The sequence below is a fragment of the Triturus cristatus genome, chromosome 1_2, assembly GCF_964204655.1.
Source record: "Triturus cristatus chromosome 1_2, aTriCri1.1, whole genome shotgun sequence".
NCBI lineage: Eukaryota > Metazoa > Chordata > Amphibia > Caudata > Salamandridae > Triturus > Triturus cristatus.
The window spans coordinates 1,148,318,681-1,148,342,900 of NC_140580.1; the positions used below are offsets into that span (position 1 = coordinate 1,148,318,681).

At 50.0% G+C, this 24,220-nt stretch overlaps 1 protein-coding gene across 2 annotated transcripts in view; it reads right to left on the bottom strand.

Moving 5' to 3' along the window:
- Positions 1-24,220, bottom strand: part of NTNG2 (netrin G2) — a 485,923-nt gene that overhangs the window by 110,497 nt on the left and 351,206 nt on the right. For both annotated transcript variants that reach the window (XM_085613924.1, XM_085613925.1), the window contains exon 5: positions 4,962-4,988. In XM_085613924.1, the coding sequence (XP_085470050.1) occupies positions 4,962-4,988 (27 nt within the window). The remainder of the gene's footprint in view (positions 1-4,961; positions 4,989-24,220) is intronic.

Below are 24,220 nucleotides of genomic sequence, written 5' to 3' on the forward strand. Positions count from 1 at the left end.
CCAGCACATAGCGCAAACAGCACTGCACCATTTCTTTGAAGGCATAGCGCAGTTCTGTTCTCGCCTGTCCACGCAGCACAACAACTTTTGCACTGTGCTGCATGAACTATTTGAAAACATGCTCTTAACTGACTTCAACACCACCACTTGGCCGTCCTCAGCAATCTCCTGTTTTGCTCGATACAGGAGTCACGCATCGCTCACTCGGATTCCTTCTTTGTCTTACTGAATTCATTCTTCAAGTAATGCCTCTTTGGGTATATCCCCTCTGTATTATGTGGCAATCCGTGTTTAATTTGAGCCGGTGGTTTCCGGTGCTCGGCACCAGCATTTAATTGTCAACACTGGTGCTTGTGACAGTATGCCACACGGTGGCGCTGTCTGGCTAATGTACCGATGCCCACAACAACAGTTAATTATTAATTCAATGTACATTAAAATGACTATTACCTGCCGCCCAAGCCACTCTAATAGCTTTGGGGCCTGAAATAGTCCGAATTGCCACGCTTGTAGGCAGCAGCGGCTGCTCCATGTGTGCAGAGGAGTGGCCCCCCCTTGTGGGAACAGCAAGAGTGAGAAATACAATGGTTATAAAGTGGCTTTAATTTCATTTTATTTCGGCTCTGCCAGCTGCCGGAGCTCAATGTTTGGGCCTGGCGGGGCCAATGCTGCAGTGCAGCCTGGGAGCAGGGTGGAGTGGTGCCTAGCTACACCCGTTTAAACTGCGCATGTCACTTTAGCCAGCTGTCTTGCGATGGCCAGCCTGACATGCGCAGTTTAAACTTCTATCCCAGCTGTTATGCAGCCGGGTGGATAGATAACAGAGGCCCCTAGGGCCAGTATGAGCGGTGAGCCAGCCGGCTCCAACCAATCCCGGCACTGCTTCATGCTGGGTGGCAGCATGAGAGCAGCATCTGGATTAGTTAGGGTAGTTGGCTCTGACGTCACCGGGCCATGCTCGGAGCCCTCATATATGGGTTGTAAGGACACTCTGAAAATTAAAGTGGGACATGGAAGGAAATGGGGTTTAGGAATTGGCGAGGAGGAGCAGCAGCGCTTGAGAACCGGGGCAGACTCGTGATCCGAGAGCACGCGGGGCGGCTGCTGTGTTGAGCACTGTGACTGGCAGCCAAGGAAAATGAAAAGAAGAAGGCGCTAAGCATGCAGGGGGTGTATAAGCACTCTGCCGAGTCCATAAACTGCACCTGACAGAACAGCTTCACTGATAGCCACTTAACACTCACTAACTGATCTCAGCGTGTAAGGGCACAGCTCTGCATGCTGGAGGCGCTAGAATCCGGTGAGCTGGTGGTCTGCTTACTGCGTGATTTCCCTGGCCATGCTCTTGGGGTGCTTTCTCCTCGGTCTCACTCCTCTGGCCATCATCTCCGAGGTAAGCTCGTTCTTTCAGCTTGTTCATTATCTGTTTGTAGCACCTGGCTGGCTGTGGTCATTAGTAAAAAACACCTCAACACCAGCCTGGGTGTTTCTTACAGCCTGTTTGCTCTCCCCGCCAATTTGAAATGTCACCAGCCGCCACTGCCTGTAGTAGTGTGATGGTTAGTAATTGTGTTGTTGCTATCATTGGCAGCGCTGGTAGGGGAAATGGGTGGTGCAAGCTGCAGAGGCCTCCTGATGAGAGCCCCAGCACCTATGTTTTTTACAGCTTAAGCACTGGATCATACGTAATCAAACCACTAAATTGCAAGGAAGCTATAGGTCAGTATATTGCTCAATACAATAATAGGGTTAGATATAGAAGGGTCGGGTAGAAATCGTAATAATAAAATCACTATGAGGATGTTGCGGTCCATGAAGAGCTGGGCGTAATATACTTGTAGGTCGATATTACGGACCTTTCTATAGTGTCATATGACCCTTTTTAGATAATTTCAACAATAGCTTATGGCTTTGTTTTAGGAGATGTGGGCTCCATCTTTCTTCCAAATGCCTCTGTGACTCCCATCTTTCCTAATAGTGTTAGAGGTGAACTGCAACAGCAAAGTGTAGAATCCATTCACAAGTCTCAAATCTGCCTCCACTTCTATAGGAAGCGAGTGTCTGCTGGTGCTGTGTTTCTAGGTGTGTTTTATAAATCTTTACACTTTCCCTCACATATTTCCAAATTAGACCTATGTATCTGGAGTATTTTTTCAGTGCACCACTCACTCATTGGGTCTCTCATTAGGATGTGTTAGAGGATAGGTGGAGAAGTACAGCTTTTAATCAAAAAGCCAGTTCTTTTTTTACTTAAAGAGAGGTGCTTTATTTAGATTTTCAGATGGGAAGGCACACCCGTCCAGAGTCTGCATCCTTTCCGATTCAGAACACGTCGGTCGAAGCGTACATGCTCTGAGATTATCCCCTTGATATAAAATATTGTCTGTTTCAGACCATCAGTGCTTCTAGTCGACTTTTTTAAATGGCGGCTGTCGTCGATCCCCAGTGTTCCGACAATGGCTGCCATTGACTTCAAAGCAGCAGCGTCATCTCTTAGGTACCAGTAGCACGTGCTGTCTTTTAATGGGCGACAGAAGTGCAGCAACCCTTTTCTATTCTATGTCAATTCTCTGCAAACTGACCTCTTTGGTGCAGGAATGTAGAATGATGAGTGACGTTGGTTGTTAGCAATTGTGTGATAAAAGCCGACTCCTGAAGTGAGGGCTTGGAACCCCAACTTGTAGACGAGGGCAACCCCAGTGAGAGAGAACCTACAAAGGGGAAGAGCGACTCAAGACACGACACTTCGATCTGTGACGGCATGTTCCAGACCAGAGTGTCAAGGTCCTCAAACCTGATAGTGCTGGGAGTCCATAATGATGGCCATGCAGCACTAGGCACATCTCTCTCCCCATGCATTGGCATTAAAGGCTTGAGGTAAAGCTATCATTTAAATGAATAGTGATGTTGTTGGACTAAAAGAAAGTTGTGTAAAGGGTTTGGAACGATGAACACCGGAACCACAGGTTTATACATATATTGTACACGTCGGCCGGAGACGTGATACAGAGGCACCCGCATTGCAAAAGGGTCCCAGCTCTTCTGGCTGCTGCTTCGGCGGTTTTTCTGTCACTTCAAGGTATTGATAAGCTGGGACACGCCTCAACGCTGTGGAAGGATAATGGTGGTTGTGAAGTATTCTACTTCACACAGGGCGGGATGCATGGCCATACCTACCCCCGCTGATTGTTTTCCATGGCACAGAGGTTGATGCGGTTCGGGGACCCAGGGAAGCGCCTGACTAACATCGCAGCAGGACATTGGCTTTGGAAGAATCTCCGTTTGTTTGGCACGCAGTACGACCATTCTCACAATTTCATACCCCACTGCATCACCTACCTGATAGCCAACAGCATTCTGGGACTAGTAGTTCACCGCAAATCTCGTGAGCTACTTCGTGTGAGCAGTTTCACCTGTGTGGGGGCGGAGCCAGCATTGTCCTACAACATCGAAGCAGGGCTCACTTCAAACGGAACTGCTAAAACCTCCTGAACACTGCTTGGGCACTGAGGAAGGCCGACAGGCCGAAATGCATTTGCCGACAATAAAAGTGGTTCCCTGGATTTCCCCCGTGTGGCCTCTGCTTTCTTCGTGAGGAGGGAGTTTGTGGTGATATATATATATATATATATTATATATACACACAGAGAGAGAGAGAAATTACCCATTACCTTCAACAGACAAAATAAGTTGCTAGCCTGTATAATCAAAGGACTTGTTTTTCCTGAAACAAAGGCCATAAATGATGATGAATGTTACATTGTTTCCTGTACATTATATATAAATCATCTCTAAATATTATAAAGTGTAGATCATGCTCTGCTCAATATGACGTGGCAGCTGCTACAGGGTGTCCCCGTTTAATTAACCTTCATATTAAGCACAAGCTTCATGCACTTGCGGTCCTGCCCTTACCCTCACGCTAGTCATCCAAGGGCAGCAGTCGAGCGCCACAGACACCCGTCGGCCACCCTGCCCATCTGAGAGCGGCAAGGCTGTGTACCAACTATCCAACCGGTGAACAGGCCTTGAGTGTGTAGACACCCATTAGTCTAAACACAGATGAGAAGCACCAGTCGTAAACCCAAGCTACGCATACAGTATTACCAGTCAGCAAGCACTGCGGTGCATGGCGGAATGACCTGGACGTGGTGGTCTGCAATACGTACACTAAGGTGTGCGCTGAACAGTGCACATGCACAGCACCCCTTTTTCTGGAGGGGCTGCCAGGCCACTGGTCGATGCTGCACCTGCTGCTAGGTCTGTTTGCAACCTACAGCTCATAGCTTCAAATCCCAATGTGGTCTCTCAGCTCTTCACCCTTCTCAGGTCGATAAACTACAGTACCAATAGAATCTGCTGTTTACAACACCTCAATGTCGCTAACACCGGGTCATAGGCGCTACATAAATAATACTTTCAGTAGTTCTAATAAATCAAACTGACAGCGCAACTCACAAGATCGGGGTTTGGACCTGGGCCAACAACACCTATGCAGTTGTGTTCACAACAAGACACACGCAAATCCTCAAAGAGGGGCGGCGGAGGGCTCTGGGGGTAAAGTAACTGACCTTAGATCCAGAATTACTGAGTTACTTTCTCGCTTGGTGGCATTGCCGGGTATTAGGACCTCGCTCCATCACCCTGTGCCTCGGTTCCCATACGTACAATAGTTGTGAGTGCTTAGAAGCAGGCTAAACGCTGATATTAGGATGTACACTTTGAAGATTAAAAAGACTTATTTTGTTCCGCAGCTTCTGCAGCATCAGTGGGTGGACCACGATTAAGAAATAAAATATGAATAATAAGAATTAAAGGGGTCTGGTTTACAGCACAAATCGTTGTTAAAAAAAATAAGTGAATGGGGAAGGAAGCATGAAGGTAGCATGGAGGGAGGGTGGCAGGAGGGCACATGCTGATGAGATGGCACATATCAGACTGGTATCCAGCGGTTTACTTACTGCCGAATGCGGAGCCTGTGGCTGCACCTGTAAGAGAAGGGAGAGCAGAGACTGAGTGGGGGGCAGGAGAGCGTCTGTGGTGCCAAAGAAGAGTACACAAGGCCTGCACTGCAGAACACAACAATATCTGATGCAAACACCACACCCTCATTGCTGCACACTGGGTCTGTGGTGCCAAAGAAGAGTACACAAGGCCTGCACTGCAGAACACAACAATATCTGATGCAAACACCACACCCTCATTGCTGCACACTGGAGCTGTGGTGCCAAAGAAGAGTACACAAGGCCTGCACTGCAGAACACAACAATATCTGATGCAAACACCACACCCTCATTGTTGCACACGGGGTCTGTGGTGCCAAAGAAGAGTACACAAAGCCTGCACTGCAGAACACAACAATATCTGATGCAAACACCACACCCTCATTGCTGCACACTGGGTCTGTGGTGCCAAAGAAGAGTACACAAGGCCTGCACTGCAGAACACAACAATATCTGATGCAAACACCACACCCTCATTGTTGCACACTGGGTCTGTGGTGCCAAAGAAGAGTACACAAAGCCTGCACTGCAGAACACAACAATATCTGATGCAAACACCACACCCTCATTGCTGCACACTGGGTCTGTGGTGCCAAAGAAGAGTACACAAAGCCTGCACTGCAGAACACAACAATATCTGATGCAAACACCACACACTCATTGCTGCACACTGGGTCTGTGGTGCCAAAGAAGAGTACACAAGGCCTGCATTGCAGAACACAACAATATCTGATGCAAACACCACACCCTCATTGTTGCACACTGGGTCTGTTTGGACTCAGAAAGGTCTCCCTTTTAGAAATGTTGTTCTTCCTGAACTACAATACAGCACACTTCATTCCTCCACAAGATGTCGGGGGCGCCAGCATCCTGCCCACAGGCACGAATCTCAGGCAAAAGTGAAACCCTCTCCCCTTCTGTACAATCAATGAGTGTAAACGCGCAATATGTTAAATCCCTTTCAAGGAATGCTTCTAATCCAGTGCAGACCGAGTGTCTGGAGCAGGATTTGAAGCCAGACCAGTTGGTCTTAATTAAAGGCATTAAACCCTCCAGTGTTTGGCTAATGCCGCAATCCCCCCATGCCAGGTCACTCTGTCCCAATCACCAGTCCCAGCGCACTGGGTATGGTATCGTATGACATAAGTGGGTCAGGCCGAGCAGACAGGGCAGCTGTCTGCTTTGAAGGGACTACTGTGGGCTTCCCAATATTTTACCAGGCTTAAAGCCCACCCAGGGCTTTCCATTGGCTTGCTTCATTATCTCTCTTATTTTCTTGCTTTCTATTCAGTGGCTTTCCTTGTTTCTTCATATCCAGCCTGTGGTTGTCTCGCTCATGGTATATAGTGTCTTTACCATCTCTTTAACTGGTTTGCTTCTATTCTTCCGCTGCTCGCTTTTAGGGAACTACTTGTTTCTATTTGCTTATCCTCTCCATGAGAGCGCGTGTGTTTTCCAACTACCTCACTTGTGCGCTTTTCTCCCTCACTCCACGTTGCTCTCCCTCACCCTTGTGCTCCTCTCCACCACCTGTACTTGTGTTGCCTCTCAACCCACCCGCTGAGTTGCTTCACCCTTCATCTCCTGCCCCAATCAGCTCCAGCAACCCACTCATCTGTTTTTTTTTTAAAGAAGCAATTTTGCACTATGATGTAAAACCGGAGGGGGAGATTTACAAGTCCCTTGCACTGCCAGTACATCACTTTTTATTACGCACTTGCAGCGCATTTCTCTGCCCCATATTTACAAGGACAGGAAATGCCACGCCTGCGTGGCTTTTCCTGCCCTTGTAAATAAGGTCCCTTCAGGGCCAGACTGGCTGTTGCGGGCACCGTGCGTTTCACCGGTAGACCGCCCGGGAGGGGGGCGGTTTTAGGCCATGGGGGGCTGTTTTTGTTACCGGCGGCCAGCAATATCAGCCCCCTGTAACAAAAATGGCAGAAATCGGACGTATCAAACAGCTCGAACGCACACCCCTTCTCACCCCCAGGGGGGCCAGCCGAGCTGTTTGCCAGGGCCGGTTTCGTTTCCCAGGCCGGCGCTGGGTCCCTTTACCCGCAGCACTTTGCGTGAAAGGGGTGTTCGATGGGTGTTACTGTGGGTGTTCCCACGCAACACACATGGAACCAGACACATTTCCAGATTTAGGAGGAATCGTAAACCTGGAAATGCGTTAGTAGGCTACGAGGAGAAATGTTTTCATTTCTCCTCGTTTTGTTCCTCTTTCAATGCGTGCTGCACTCTATAGCAAACATTGAAAGAGGAAAATGCCTGTAGTGATTGTTTTCGTGCAGGAAGGTGCCCCTTTCTGCACAAAAACAATCTCCCTATGACGTAGGCATCCTTGCACCATGGTGCAAGAGTGCCTGCGGCGGCGCATGCCAGCTCTTTGTCCGCCAGCACTGGGGAGAGCACAGGAATGCGACATATCATTGTAAATGTGTTGCATTTCTGTGCTCTGAAAGTACCGCAGCGTGGCGCAGCCAAAGGGCTTGCGGTGCCACGCTGCAGCACTTCTCTGTAAATCTGCCACAGAGCTTTTGTAGTACTTTTTTAAAAAGAAAAACGTGTGCCCTTTTATCGGTGCACGCATGTTGTACACATACGCACAGCTACAAAATGTAGTTATGGCAAAGTCATTGTACTTTTTTTTTAAAGCCATGCAGCACAGCAGCCACAATGCTGGAAAGTACTGCAAAAAAGCATTGGCAATTCCAATAGGTATCATAGGCGAGACCTATTGTCTTTGCAAAAGCTTCTATGTAGCCCTGAAGCGCCGTTGTGGGCAGTGATGTAGCAAGAGTGCCCCTGCCAGCTGACTGGGTAGTAAAATAAAACCACACTTGGGCTTAGTGGTCCCTGGTGCCACTGCGCTTGCAGCACTGTTGATAATCTGTCTGGTGTGGAGGGCTTAGCACATGCAGGGTTAGTACCGGGGTCCTTCCTCTGTAAGGGGCATGGTTGACGGGTACTAGAGGGCACCTTTGTTCATAAGATGTGTCCTAGAAGTCTCACAATGGATCACCCTTTTGGGGATGCCTACATCTTAGTGTACCCTGTTGTTTCCAAGCAGCTTGGGTCTGCTAAGATGGTGCTGAAGTGCCATTTAGTTCCCCCAAAACATTTCAGTTCTTCAAGCAAACTTGCTGCTTATATCAAGTAGAAATTGTACCATTCCACTCAGAAATGGTGCTGGTCCAAGTAGGTATGGTTCTAATCCAGGCAGGAATGGTACCAGTCAAGGTAGGGCTGGTGCCAGTTAAGGTAGGGCGGGTGCCAGTCAAGGTAGGGCTGGTGCCAGTCAAGGCAGGGCTGGTGCCAGTTAAGGTAGGGCGGGTGCCAGTCAAGGTAGGGCTGGTGCCAGTCAAGGCAGGGCTGGTGATAGTCGAGGTAGGACTGGTGCCAGTCAAGGTAGGACTGGTGCCTGTCATGGTAGGACTGGTGCCAGTCATGGTAGGACTGGTGCCAGTCATGGTAGGACTGGTGCCAGTCATGGTAGGACTGGTGATAGTCAAGGTAGGACTGGTTCCAGTCAAGGTAGGACTGGTGCCAGTCAAGGTAGGGCTGGTGCCAGTCTAGGCAGGGATGGTGATAGTCGAGGTAGGACTGGTGCCAGTCAAGGTAGGACTGGTGCCAGTCAAGGTAGAGCTAGTGCCAGTCAAGGTAGGACTGGTGCCAGTCATGGTAGGACTGGTGATAGTCAAGGTAGGACTGGTGCCAGTCAAGGTAGGACTGGTGCCAGTCAAGGTAGGACTGGTGCCAGTCAAGGTAGGGCTGGTGATAGTCAAGGTAGGGCTGGTGCCAGTCAAGGAAGGGCTGATGCCGGTCAAGGTAGGGCTGGTGCCCATCAAGGTAGGACTGGTGCCAGTCAAGGTAGGGCTGAGGCCAGTCTGAGTAGGACTGATGCCAGTTGGAGTAGAAATGATTCTGATCCATGTAGGAATGGTGTTGGTGCACATAATAATGGTGCCAGTCCAAGTAGGAATGGTGCCAATCAGGGTAGGAATGGTGCCAGTCTGAGTAGGAAAAGTGCTGTTCCTCATTGGAATGGTGCCAATCAGGGTAGGAATGATGCCAGTCCAAGTAGGCCGGTACTAGTCCAGGCAGGAACTGTGCCACTAGAAGTATGAATGGTGCTGCTCCACATAAGAATGGTGCCAGTCCAAGTAGGAACGGTGCTCATCCAGGTCAGAACAGTGTCAGTAATAGTAAGGATGGTGCTGGTTCAAGTAGGGATCATGCCAGTCCAAGTGGGAATGGTACAGGCCCAAGTGGTATCGTTCTGATTCCAGTAGGGATGGTTTCAGAGAGAGTAGGAATGGTACCTGGCCAAGTAGGATAGTGCTAGTCGAGGTAGGAACTGTTCCAATAGAAGTCAGAATGGCGCTGGTTCATATAGGAATAGAGCCGTGTCAGAGTAGGAATGGTTCCAGTTCAAGTAGGTATGGCGCTGGTCCCGATAGGAATGGTGTCAGTAGAAGTATGAAGGATGTCATCCAGATTTTCAGTGAATTTTACCTCACCTCCTATCCCACCTGTACTGCCACAGCATTTCTTTCACTCCTGTCGATTGGTCCAATGCCACTTTAGATGCCACTGAGCTCTCAGAGGCAGCGGGCCAACTGAGTGGTCCCTTGTGTTTGGCTTCAAGTGTTACAAACTGTTTGCACTCTTGGTTCATGTACAGGCAGAAACTGTCAGCCAAGGTGCCAAGGTTTCTCTACCAGAATTGGGGGGTCCCACAGCAGTAGAGACGGTGAGGGTCTCCTGTGTGCTAGAGTTGGGGGTCATTGACTGCTGAATCCACTTCACCAGGTCCAGAATCAGGAACCTGGGAAAAGTTCTGCCACCCCTCAGGAGGAGAGCCGTCTCGATCCTGCCTTGAGGGAAGAAGCTGACTGTAGAGGATGGGTGCGGGCGAACCATGGACATGAAAGATGCCACCTGGAACAGGAAGGCTGTGATGAGCCAGGCATGGAGTCATGGAGGCTGTCGCTGCAACCTAAGAAGTAGCAGCACCTTGAGGCCATGGCGCTCTGAGGCGTGCTTACACGCCAGAGTGCCTCTGACAGCAGAGCACATATGAAAACCACATTCACTGTAGCCACTGTGAGGGCTCAGCGTTGACAAGTTTATGACAGCGGGCGATGGTCATAGCAACAGAACCCAAGCGGCTTGAGAAGTTTGGCGCTAGAACAAAGGTCTCCCACCGCAATCACAAGCGACTCTGGCCTTTGTCCAGCTCAAGACCTGAGGTGCGCTCTCTGCTTGCTTGGCTCCCAGTTTTTGTTTGGGCCTAAGGAACATTCTCAAGCAAGGATGTGCCCGGCCATGACAGTCCTAACGAAGCTGATCCCACCCGGAACCCATTCGTTTGTAGTGTGTCAGAAGTTTAAATGAAAGCGGCGAATGGACAATGCATTATTGACTGTCATTATATGTTCCATTGAGTTCTGAGTTTCTACCCCGCACCACCTCCTCGAGTTAGCCTTCAATCACTTGCCTTCACTACGATGAGTGTTGAGTGATCTCTCGCCTTCGCGATCCTGTGTCTCGAGTGATCACTCGCCTCCACTACCCTGAGTGTCATGATCGCTTGCCTCCACTACCCTGAGCGTCGAGTGTCTGCTCGCCTGCACTACCATGATTGTTGAGAGATCGCTCGCCTTCACTACCCTGAGTGTCGAGTGATCACTCGCCTCAACTACCCTGAGTGTCAAGTGATCTCTCGCCTTCACTACTCCGCATGTCGAGTGATCGCTCGCCTTCACTACCCTGAGTGTCGAGAGATCGCTCACCTTCACTACCCTGAGTGTCGAGTGATTGCTCACCTTCACTGCCATGATTGTCGAGAGATCGCGCTCCTTCACTCCTCTGCGTGTCGAGAGATCGCTCTCCTTCACTCCTCTGCGTGTCGAGTGATCTCTCGCCTTCACTACTCTGTGTGTCGAGTGATCGCTCACCTTCACTACCCTGAGTGTCGAGTGATTGCTCACCTTCACTACCCTGAGTGTCGAGTGATTGCTCACCTTCACTGCCATGATTGTCGAGAGATCGCGCTCCTTCACTCCTCTGCGTGTCGAGAGATCGCTCTCCTTCACTCTTCTGCGTGTCGAGTGATCTCTCGCCTTCACTACTCTGTGTGTCGAGTGATCGCTCACCTTCACTACCCTGACTGTCGAGTGATGGCTCACCTTCACTACCCTGAGTGTCGAGTGATTGCTCACCTTCACTGCCATGATTGTTGAGAGATCGCACTCCTTCACTCCTCTGCGTGTCGAGTGATCGATCGCCTTTACTACCCTGAGTGTCGAGAGATCGCTCTCCTTCACTCCTCTGCGTGTCGAGTGATCTCTCGCCTTCACTCCTCTGCGTGTCGAGTGATCGCTCGCCTTCACTACTCTGTGTGTCGAGTGATTGCTCGCCTTCACTACCCTGAGTGTCGAGAGATCGCTCTCCTTCACTCCTCTGCGAGTCGAGTGATCTTTCGCCTTCACTCCTCTGCGTGTCGAGTGATCTCTCGCCTTCACTCCTCTGTGTGTCGAGTGATTGCTCACCTTCACTGCCCTGAGTGTTGAGTGATCGCACTCCTTCACTCCTCTGCGTGTCGAGTGATCGATCGCCTTCACTACTCTGCGTGTCGAGAGATCGCTCTCCTTCACTCCTCTGCGTGTCGAGTGATCTCTTGCCTTCACTACTCTGCGTGTCGAGTGATGGCTCTCCTTCACTCCTCTGAGTGTCGAGTGATCTCTCGCCTTCACTACTCTGCATGTCGAGTGATCGCTCGCCTTCACTGCCCTGAGTGTCGAGTGATCGCTCACCTTCACTACCCTGAGTGTCGAGTGATTGCTCACCTTCACTGCCATGATTGTCGAGAGATCGCGCTCCTTCACTCCTCTGCGTGTCGAGTGATCTCTCGCCTTCACTACTCTGTGTGTCGAGTGATCGCTCGCCTTCACTACTCTGTGTGTCGAGAGATCGCTCTCCTTCACTCCTCTGCGTGTCGAGTGATCTCTCGCCTTCACTCCTCTGCGTGTCGAGTGATCTCTCGCCTTCACTCCTCTGCGTGTCGAGTGATCGCTCACCTTCACTACCCTGAGTGTCGAGTGATCGCTCACCTTCACTGCCATGATTGTCGAGAGATCGCGCTCCTTCACTCCTCTGCGTGTCGAGTGATCTCTCGCCTTCACTCCTCTGCGTGTCGAGTGATCTCTCGCCTTCACTCCTCTGCGTGTCGAGTGATCGCTCACCTTCACTACCCTGAGTGTCGAGTGATTGCTCACCTTCACTGCCATGATTGTCGAGAGATCGCGCTCCTTCACTCCTCTGCGTGTCGAGTGATCGATCGCCTTTACTACCCTGCTGGTCCTGGAAGTGCTCAGGCCTTTGACGGACAGGGGCTGTCTTTATAATTGTTCCTGGAATAAAAGCTTGTTTTGTGCGGAACTCCCCATCACTTTGATGAAAGCTGCTCGAACCATGGGGGGTGGGCGGGGGGCTTTATCACACAGCGTGTTGGCAGGCCTGAACATTGACCCAACTTGTTGCTCATAAATAAACTTTAAGGCAATAAATGACACAGTGGCAGCAATTTAAAGGAGTCGATGTTGTGTTCTGGCATGAGTCAGGGCATCTCTGGAAGCATTATCAATGGGTCACTGGTTCGGAGATGGTGTGTTAAGGACAGGAACTGACGTCCAAACAAGCGAGTCACACTGTTTACCGAATTATTTCCACCACGACTCAGCTTAATGGCACCCTGACTCAGCACCGTGCTTAGCTGACTCAGCCCTTGATATGCAGGGCTCATGAACAAATACCAAATTAGCACTCGCCTGTCTGGGGGGGGTGGATATTGTCCAGTCCCTCCCCCCCCCCCCCCCCCCCCCCTTCGCCTTCGATGACGCAAGCCTCTCCCAGGATCCCCATAAAGCTAAGTCCCTCACAGGAACTTCGGAAATGTCCTTTGACCTCCAATGACCTCCCTGAAGTCACCCCCTGAGGAACCTGACAGTAGCTGGCATATTTTTTTTATCATGCCCAACCACCCCCCCCCCCCCGCCCCCCGCCCCGCAAAAAAAAAATACAATTCCAGTAGTTTCTCTGGATTTGTGCAAAGTCATGAAAACAGTAGCAGGTTGTCAGGAAGTGACGTAAGAGGATCGGGGATAGGAGGTGACGGAACGGGTAAGGACAATGCTCCGTCGCTGGAGATCTCTCTGAAATGAGCTGTGCATACAGTTAAACACCTGAAAGAAAGTGAAGCTCTGTGGGCCAAAAGCCGCTCATTTTTAATTATCTTCATAACTTGCTTTGGAGTCAAGGACGAAAAGAGAGTTAAGAAAGAGAAAGTGAAAAGGGCAGAGGAAGGAAAAGAGCGTGTGAGAGAATGAGAGAAAGAGAAAGTCGGGGAGAATAAGAGACAGAGGGAGAAGGGAATATACAGAGAGTGGGAAGGGGAGAAAAGGAGAGCGAAAGCAACAGGACTGGAAGAAGTGAATGACAGTCTAGAAAGAGGGAGGGAGAGAAAACCACAGGACACGTGTACACGTGGCCCCGCCACAGGGATAACAGCGAGGGAGTAGCGGCGAGAAGATGAAAAGACTAGAGACACATGTACCAAAGTGGGGGCCTGGGAATGAGGAATTAAAAGGGACAAAGACAGAGATGCCTGTCAGAGAGGGGCCAGCCGCGGGGGGTGGCAGGAGACAAGTGACTGGAGGGCAGGGGCGCGAAGGGGGCAGAGGAGAGACGTAGCCTGCAGCTGGCGGTGCCGGGCACCACAGAGACCGAGTTTAATTCAGAGCGTCTTGCCTCAGATCACATGGCTGCGGCGCGTCTTTGAAGTGCGCGCTTCTTCCCTCGCCCTGACAGCCGCCGCTTCCCAGAGAGCCGCCTCCCTTCCTGCGCCCACAGGACGCACGCCCGGGCTGTCAGGCCTCAGACTCCTTCACACCTTTGATCATCGGGCTTTTAAGAGAAACCCATCGATTTAGCGCAGCACTCCGCGGCTCCGAGGGCCGAAGAGCGCAGGCGCGGCGAGCAGGAGCGGGCGAGGATGGGGTGCCCCCCCGGACCCTCTCACGGACGGGGGGCTGCTGGGAGAGGTGGGAGGCGAGCGAGCATATGGGTGCAACTTGTACTGGGTGCGAGTGACCAGGAGTAGTGAAAGGAAGGACGGCACGCGTGTGCAACTCCTACTGAGTGTGAGTGACTATGGTGAGAAGGAAGGACAGCACGCGTGTGCAACTCCTACTGAGTGTGAGTGACCACTGTGAGAAGGAAGGACAGCAAACGTGTGCAACTCCTACTGAGTGTGAGTGACCACGGTGTGAAGGAAGGCAACTCCTACTGAGTGCGAGTGGCCACAGTGTGAAGGAAGGACAGCGCACGTGTGCAACTCCTAATGAGTGCGAGTGGCCACAGTGTGAAGGAAGGACAGCGCACGTGTGCAACTCCTAATGAGTGTGTGACCAGGGTGTGAAGTACGACAACACGTGCGTGTGCAACTCCTACTGAGTGTGAGTGGCCGCGGTGTGAAGGAAGGACAGCACACATGTGCAACTCCTACTAAGTGTGAGTGACAATGGTGTGAAGGAAGGACGGCACACGTGTGCAACTCCTACTGAGTGTGCGTGACCAGGGTGAGAGGAAGGACAGCACACATGTGCAACTCCTACTGAGTGTGAGTGACAGTGGTGTGAAGGAAGCACGGTATACATGTGCAACTCCTACTGAGTGTGAGTGACAGTGGTGTGAAGGATGGCCACACATGCGTGTGCAACTCCTACTGAGTGTGAGTGACCATGGTGTGAAGGATGACAACACGTGCATGTGCTACTCCTACTGAGTGTGAGTGACAATGGTGTGAAGGAGGGCAACACGTGCATGTGCTACTCCTACTGAGTGTGAGTGACCTGGGTGTGAAGAAAGGGCAGCACATGTGTGCAACTCCTCTACTGAGTGTGAGTGACCATGGTGAGAAGGAAGGACGGCACGCGTGTGCAACTCCTACTGAGTGTGAGTGACCATGATGAGAAGGAAGGACGGCACACGTGTGCAACTCCTACTGAGTGTGAGTGACCACGGTGTGAAGGAAGGGCAGCACGTGTGTGCAACTCCTACTGAGTCTTAATGACCATGGTGTGAAGGAAGGACCGCACTCATGTGTAACTCCTAATGAGTGCGAGTAACAATGGTGGGAAGGAAGGACAGCACTCGTGTGCAACTCCGTAGGGGTGGCCAGAATTTGTGTAGACGCGCTACGCAAAGCTCAACGAAACGGTAAAAAATCTCTGCGTATGCGTAAAAGTTCCGCGAACACGCGGAATTGCTTGTTGCGCCCGTTTGCGATGCTTTTTTCCTGTTTGCAAACGCTGTTTGCGTGCTCGGTGAGAAATATCTTGCGAATACGCATTTTGAAAGCGTGAACAAGCAAAAAATTCTGCGAAGCCACGGATCGTGGAATTTTCGGCAATTCCGCGTTCTCAGCTGAACGCGAAATTACCCAAATTCTGCAAATTCTGTGAGCGGAACGGAATTTACCGCCTAGGTCTAACTCCTACTGAGTGTGAGTGATAATGGTGTGAAGAGCGGCAACAGATGCATGTGCAACTCCTACTGAGTGTGAGTGACCACACTGTGAAGGAAGGACCACACTCATGTGCAACTCCTACTGAGTGTGAGTTACCACGGTGAGAAGGAAGGACAGCACGTGTGTGCAGCTCCTACTGAGTGTGAGTGACCATGGTGCGAAGGATGGCAACCCCTGAATGTGAAACTCCTACTGAGTGTGAGTGACCACACTGTGAAGGAAGGACCACACTCATGTGCAACTCCTACTGAGTGTGAGTGACCACGGTGAGAAGGAAGGACAGCACGTGTGTGCAGCTCCTACTGAGTGTGAGTGACCACGGTGAGAAGGAAGGACAGCACATGTGTGCAGCTCCTACTGAGTGTGAGTGACCATGGTGAGAAGGAAGGACATCAAACATGTGCAACTCCTACTGAGTGTGAGTGACCACGGTGTGAAGGAAGGAGAGCACACATGTGCAACTCCTACTGAGTGTGAGTGACCATGGTGAGAAGGAGGGACAGCACACGTGTGCAACTCCTACTGAGTTTGTGAGACAATGGTGTGAAGGAAGGATGGCACACCTGTGCAACTCCTACTGAGTGTGAGTGACCACAGTGTGAAGGAAGGACCACACTCATGTGCAACTCCTACTGAGTGTGAGTGACAATGGTGTGAAAGAAGGACAACACATGTGTGTGCATCTCCTACTCAGTGCGAGTGGCCATGGTGTGAAGGAAGGACAGCACGCTTGTGCAACTTCTACTGAGTGTGAGTGACCACGGTGAGTAGGACAACAACACGCATATGCAACTCCTACTGAGTGTGTGTCTATGGTGTGAATAAGCACAGCACACATGTGCAACTCCTACTGAGTGTGAGTGACCACTGTGAGAAGGAATGACAGCATGCGTGAACAACTCCTATTGAGTGTGAGTGACCATGGTGTGAAGGAAGGACAGCATACGTGTGCAACTCCTACTGAGTGTGAGTGACAATGGTGTGAAGGACGGCAACACATGCGTGTGTAACTTCCACTGAGTGTGAGTGACCACGGTGTGAGGAAGGACAGCACGTGTGTGCAACTCCTACTGAGTGCGAGTGACCATGGTGTGAAGGAAGGACAGCACACGTGTGTGCAACTCCTACTGAATCTGAGTGACCACAGTGAGAAGGAAGGGCAACACGTGGGTGCAACTCCTACTAAGTGTGAGTGACAATGGTGTGAAGGAAGGACGGCACACGTGTGCAACTCCTACTGAGTGTGCGTGACAGTGGTGTGAAGGAAGCAAGGTATACATGTGCAACTCCTACTGAGTGTGAGTGACAGTGGTCTGAAGGATGGCCACACATGCGTGTGCAACTCCTCTGAGTGTGAGTGACCATGGTGTGAAGGATGGCAACACGTGCGTGTGCTACTCCTACTGAGTGTGAGTGACAATGGTGTGAAGGAGGGCAACACGTGCATGTGCAACTCCTACTGAGTGTGAGTGACCTGGGTGTGAAGAAAGGGCAGCACATGTGTGCAACTCCTCTACTGAGTGTGAGTGACCATGGTGAGAAGGAAGGACGGCACGCGTGTGCAACTCCTACTGAGTGTGAGTGACCATGATGAGAAGGAAGGACGGCACACGTGTGCAACTCCTACTGAGTGTGAGTGACCACGGTGTGAAGGAAGGGCAGCACGTGTGTGCAACTCCTACTGAGTCTTAATGACCATGGTGTGAAGGAAGGACCGCACTCATGTGTAACTCGTAATGAGTGCGAGTAACAATGGTGGGAAGGAAGGACAGCACTCGTGTGCAACTCCGTAGGGGTGGCCAGAATTTGTGTAGACGCGCTACGCAAAGCTCAACGAAACGGTAAAAAATCTCTGCGTATGCGCAAAAGTTCCGCGAACACGCGGAATTGCTTGTTGCGCCCGTTTGCGATGCTTTTTTCCTGTTTACAAACGCTGTTTGCGTGCTCGGGGAGAAATATCTCGCGAATACGCATTTTGAAAGCGTGAACAAGCAAAAAATTCTGCGAAGCCACGGATCGTGGAATTTTCGGCAATTCCGCGTTCTCAGCGGAACGCGAAATTACCCAAATTCTGCAAATTCTGTGAGCGGAACGGAATTTACCGCCTAGGTCTAACTCCTACTGAGTGTGAGTGATAATGGTGTGAAGAGCGGCAACACGTGCATGTGCAACTCCTACTGAGTGTGAGTGACCACACTGTGAAGGAAGGACCACACTCATGTGCAACTCCTACTGAGTGTGAGTTACCACGGTGAGAAGGAAGGACAGCACGTGTGTGCAGCTCCTACTGAGTGTGAGTGACCATGGTGCGAAGGATGGCAACCCCTGAATGTGCAACTCCTACTGAGTGTGAGTGACCACACTGTGAAGGAAGGACCACACTCATGTGCAACTCCTACTGAGTGTGAGTTACCACGGTGAGAAGGAAGGACAGCACGTGTGTGCAGCTCCTACTGAGTGTGAGTGACCATGGTGCGAAGGATGGCAACCCCTGAATGTGCAACTCCTACTGAGTGTGAGTGACCACACTGTGAAGGAAGGACCACACTCATGTGCAACTCCTACTGAGTGTGAGTGACCACGGTGAGAAGGAAGGACAGCACATGTGTGCAGCTCCTACTGAGTGTGAGTGACCATGGTGAGAAGGAAGGACATCAAACATGTGCAACTCCTACTGAGTGTGAGTGACCACGGTGTGAAGGAAGGAGAGCACACATGTGCAACTCCTACTGAGTGTGAGTGACCATGGTGAGAAGGAAGGACAGCACACGTGTGCAACTCCTACTGAGTTTGAGAGACAATGGTGTGAAGGAAGGATGGCACACCTGTGCAACTCCTACTGAGTGTGAGTGACCACAGTGTGAAGGAAGGACCACACTCATGTGCAACTCCTACTGAGTGTGAGTGACAATGGTGTGAAAGAAGGACAACACATGTGTGTGCATCTCCTACTCAGTGCGAGTGGCCATGGTGTGAAGGAAGGACAGCACGCTTGTGCAACTTCTACTGAGTGTGAGTGACCACGGTGAGTAGGACAACAACACGCATATGCAACTCCTACTGAGTGTGTGTCTATGGTGTGAATAAGCACAGCACACATGTGCAACTCCTACTGAGTGTGAGTGACCACTGTGAGAAGGAATGACAGCATGCGTGAACAACTCCTATTGAGTGTGAGTGACCATGGTGTGAAGGAAGGACAGCATACGTGTGCAACTCCTACTGAGTGTGAGTGACAATGGTGTGAAGGACGGCAATACATGCGTGTGTAACTTCCACTGAGTGTGAGTGACCACGGTGTGAGGAAGGACAGCACGTGTGTGCAACTCCTACTGAGTGCGAGTGACCATGGTGTGAAGGAAGGACAGCACACGTGTGTGCAACTCCTACTGAATCTGAGTGACCACAGTGAGAAGGAAGGGCAACACGTGGGTGCAACTCCTACTGAGTGTGAGTGACCATGGTGTGAAGGAAGGACGGCACACGTGTGTGCAACGCCTACTGAATGTGAGTGACCACAGTGAGAAGGAAGGGCAACACGTGGGTGCAACTTCTACAGAGTGTGAGTGACCAGGAGTGCTGCATGGCTGCATGCCTCCTTATGCAGCCCCTCATCGGGAATCTGAAAGGCCTTCTATTGCCACCCTTCATTGGCTCCCGGTTGCGGAAAGAGTCCAGTTTAAAGCATTGTGCATTGCTCATAAGACTATGTCATCCAAGGGGCCACCTATTATCCGGTCCATCATCTTTCCCTACTGTCCCAATAGGTCCTTGCGCTCAGGGAATAAGCACCTGGCAGTAGTCCCTATGATAACAAGCATTTGCAATGCAATAGGTCTCGCATTACTGAAAGTTTAAGCTATTGGCGTAGCTAATAATAATGAAACGCCAATAGCTCAAACTTACAGTAATGCAAGACCCATTGCATTGCAAATGCTTGTTTCTCCCAGTTCAAAGGGAGGTTTCTTATTGACAGATAGGGAAAGAGAGGAAGGGAAAGGGTCAAGAGAAGGGCAGATCTGAAAGAGGGGTAAAGCATACATACACACACAGAAGAGAGAGGGGTGGGGGCCGGGATAGTGAAGCGGGGAAGGAGCAGGCACTGAGAGTGAAGGGGAAACAAGTTTAATGAGATTCAGGAGGGAAATGGAGGGGTTCCATCAAACCAGTATGTCCAGCCCTTCGCTTTGCATTTTATCAGAATATAGAAGTGCAAGTCTGCATAGATAATGCAGTGAGTTATGTGCATGTGCTCGTTATTTGTATGAAGGCTGCAAGTTACAAGTTGGAATCTAAGTAACTTCACACTTCCGTTTATCCTTATGACGTCGATAGAATCTAGGCTGTTCATGTACTGGGAATTATCAGTTTATTTTACCATATCTATTGCAAGAAGGCACTGTATACAAACTATATTACTTTTATAAAAATTACTCACGGAATAAAGTCTGTTTTCTAGAGCTTGATGAGAATGCAAGGGAGTAGGGGTGGGGAGGGGCATGCTGCTCCTGCAGGTGGGCGGGTTAGTTCTTAAGCCTCGGGCAGTTCTGTAGTCCCGGAAGCAGAGCCTGCCCTCACAGCAGCCACATCACATAATATATGTAGCAAGCTCCCCATACGAGACACAGCGGAGCGTGTGGACACCATAACACTTGATCACATAGCTCCTTTGTGTAAGAAGTTGTATACACCCAGCAATGAAAACCACACTCAGGAAAAAGGGATGGCTTTTTCAAAAAATACACGCGGGATGTGAACGTGTGAAGCTTTTGTAAATGAAAAGCGGGCACCCTGTGGCACCTGTCTTTCAAACATTAAAGTGGTAATTCCTCTTGCGTGAAAGAGGTTGTGTGCGCCCAGCAAATGCAAACGCCACTGTAGAACAAGCACCAGTTTGGTGGGACACGACGGAAGCCTCTCAGAGAAGGGGGGCTCAAGCGTGAGACAAGAACACAACACAAGCATGATGAGCAACAGATGATGGATGGGCGGGGCCTAAGGGATACAGGGAGATCACCAACCCCACTTCCAAAGAAGCCAGACAGAAAACCAACGACAATAGATCTTGCAAGCGAGTAGCGCATGCGCTGCAACGCTAGGCGAGACCTAACTCTATTTGTAGATCAATAGTGAACTAATTGTGGATAAGTGGTTATGATAAACAGATTTACATATTTATGCTGTCACGTTTATACATGTTAAAAACATAGACTAACGTAACTATCAGTAACATGTACATTTTTTAAGCAGATCTAATGAATATCTATGTATAATACGTTTTTAAACATAGGTATTCTACATGTTTATACAAAGCAATACACATATGTAGGCACATAGCTATGATAGAAATAAATGCTTATATACAGAGAGATAGGTTGTATATTTCTGTTTTCGTATGTGTGTGCAACTCCAACCAAGTGCAACGGAGTGCGAGTGTGAGTGAGCGAAAGAAAGCATGTGTGTGTAACTCTTACCGAGTGTGAGTGACCATGGTGTGAAGGAAGGACAACACACGTGTGCAACTCCTACCGAGTGCGAGTGACCATAGTGTGAAGGAAAGATCGCACACGTGTGCAACTCTTACTGTGTGTAAGTGACCCCGGTGTAAGGAATGACGGCCCACTTGTGCAACTCCTACTGAGTGCAAGTGACCATGGTGTGAAAGGAGGGCAACACGTGGGTGCAACTTCTACTGGGTGCGAGTGACCAGGAGTGAAGGAAGAAAGACAAGCATATAATTGTAATTGTAATTGCATTTTTATATAGCTCCTACAACCCCTGACGAGGCGTCAAAGCGCTTGTCGACGAGTAGCCTGCTACTCCGGAACCCATAAAGGGTTAGTGGGGAATTAGTATAGTGAAAATATGAAATTCATTTGAGCGGTGGATATGTTAGTCAGTTATTTGGATTGAGAAGGATAGTGGAGGGATAGAGAAGGGAGAAAGGTTTGCATTTATATAGCGCCTGCTACCCCTGATGGGGCGTTGAAGTGCATTTTTGGGGGCGAGTAGCACGCTACTCCGGAACCCATACAGTGTTAGTGGTGAATTAGTATAGTGAAATATGAAAGTAATTTGAGAGGTGGATATGTTAGTCAGTTATTTGGATTGAGAAGGATAGTGGAGGGATAGAGAAGGGAGAAAGGTTTGCATTTATATAGCGCCTGCTACCCCTGATGGGGCGTTGAAGCACTTTTTCGTCAAGAAGCATGCTACTCCGGAATCCATAGAGGATTATTGGTGAATTAGTATAATGAAATCTTGAAATTGATTTGAGTGGTGGACATGTTAGTCTGTTTTTTAGAATGAATATAACTATGTGTAATACGTTTTTAAACATAGGTATTCTACATATTTATACAAAGCAATACACATATGTAGGTACATAGCTATAGTAGAAATAAATGCTTATATACAGAGAGATATGCTGTATATTTCTGTTTTCGTATGTGTGTGCAACTCCAACCAAGTGCAACAGAGTTCGAGTGTGAGTGAGCGAAAGAAAGCATGTGTGTGCAACTCCTACTGAGTGTGAATGACCATGGTGTGAAGGAAGGGCAGCTTGGGTGTGCAACTCCTATTGAGTGTGAGTGACCACGCTGTGAAGGAAGGACGGCATGTATGTGCAACTCCTACTGAGCGCAAGTGACCATGGTGTGAAAGGAGGCCAACACGTGGGTGCAACTTCTACGGAGTGCGAGTGACCAGGAGTGAAGGAAGGAAGACCAGCATACGTGTGCAACTCCTACCAAGTGCAATGGAGTGTGAGTGAGTGAAAGAAAGCCTGTGTGTGCAACTTCTATGGAGAGTGAGTGACCATGGTGTAAAGGAAAGGCAGCATGTGTGTGCAACTCCTACTGAGTGTGAGTGACCACGGTGTGAAGGAAGGACAGCATGCGTGTGCAACTGCTACTGAGTGTGAGTGACCGCTGTGTAAAGGAAGAATGGCACACCTGTGCAACTCCTACTGAGTGTGAGTGACCAAGGTGTGAAGGAAGGACGGCACACGTGTGCAACTCCTACTGAGTGTGAGTGACCATGATGTGAAGGAAGAACAGCATGTGTGTGCAACTCCGACTGAGTGTGAGTGACCATGGTGTGGAAGAAGGGCAACACAGGGGTGTAACTTGTATGGAGTGTGAGTGGCCAGGAGTGGAGGAAGAAAGACCACCATATGTGTGCAACTCCTTCCAAGTGCAACCGAGTGTGAGTGAGTGAAAGAAAGCATGTATGTGCAACTTCTATGGAGAGTGAGTGACCATGCTGTGAAGGAAGGGCTGCATGTGTGTGCAACTCCTACTGAGTGTGAGTGACCATGGTGTGAAGGAAGGGCAACATGTGGGTGCAACTTCTACGGAGTGTGAGTGACCATGGTGTGAAGGTAAGATGTCATGTGTGTGTAATTCCTACTGAGTGTGAGTGACCACGGTGTGAAGGAAGGATGGCACACGTGTGCAACTCCTACTGAGTGTGAGTGACCATGGTGTGAAGAAAGGGCAACATGCGTGTGCAACTCTTAATGTGTATAAGTGACCACGGTGTGAAGGAAGCATGGTACACATGTGCAACTCCTACTGAGTGTGAGTGAACATGCTGTGAAGGAAGGACAACACGTGTGTACAACTTCTACGGTGTGTGAGTGACCATGGTGTGAAGAAAGGGAAACACGTGTGTGCAACTCCTACAGATTGTACGTGACCATGGTGTGAAGGAAGGACAGTATGTGTCTGCAACTCCTACTGAGTGTGAGTGACCACGGTGTGAAGGAAGGACGGCACACATGTGCAACTCCTACTGTGTGCGAGTGACCATGGTGTGAAAGAAGGGCAACACGTGTGTGCAACTTCTATGGTGTGCTAGTGGCCAGGAGTGGAAGAAGGAAGACCAGCGTGCATGTTCAACTCCCAAGTGCAATGGAGTGCGAGTGTGATTGACCATGATGTGAAGGAAGAGCAGCACATGCATGCAACTCCTATTGAGTCTGAGTTACCACGGTGTGAAGGAAGGACAGCACACATGTGCAACTCCTACTGAGTGTGAATGACCACTGTGTGAAGGATGACAACACGTGTGTGCAACTCCTACTGAGTGTGAGTGACCACGGTGTGAAGGACGACAACACAGGTTTGCAATTCCTACTGAGTGTGAGTGACCACAGTGTGAAGGACGACAACATGCGTGTGCAACTCCTACTGAGTGTGAGTGACCATGGTGGGAAAGAAGCACTGCATGTGTGTGCAAGTCCTGCTGAGTGTGATTGACCATTGGGTGAAGAAAGGACAGCAGGTGTGCGAGTGTGAAGGACTATGGTGTGAAGGAAGGGCAGTTTATCTCTGCAACTCCTACTGAGTGTGAGTGACCAGGGGGTGTAGGAAGGGCAGCATGTGTGTGCAACTCCTACTGAGTGTGAATGACCATGGTGTGAAGGAAGGACAGCATGTGTGTGCAACTCCTACTGAGAGTGAGTGACCATGGTGTGACAGAAGGACAGCACGGCTGTGCAACTCCTACTGAGTGTGAGTGACAACGGTGTGAAGGAAGGACAGCATTTGCTTGCAACTCCTACCAAGTGCAACCAAGTGTGAGTTTAAGTGACCCAAAGCCCGCATGTGTGTCCAATTCC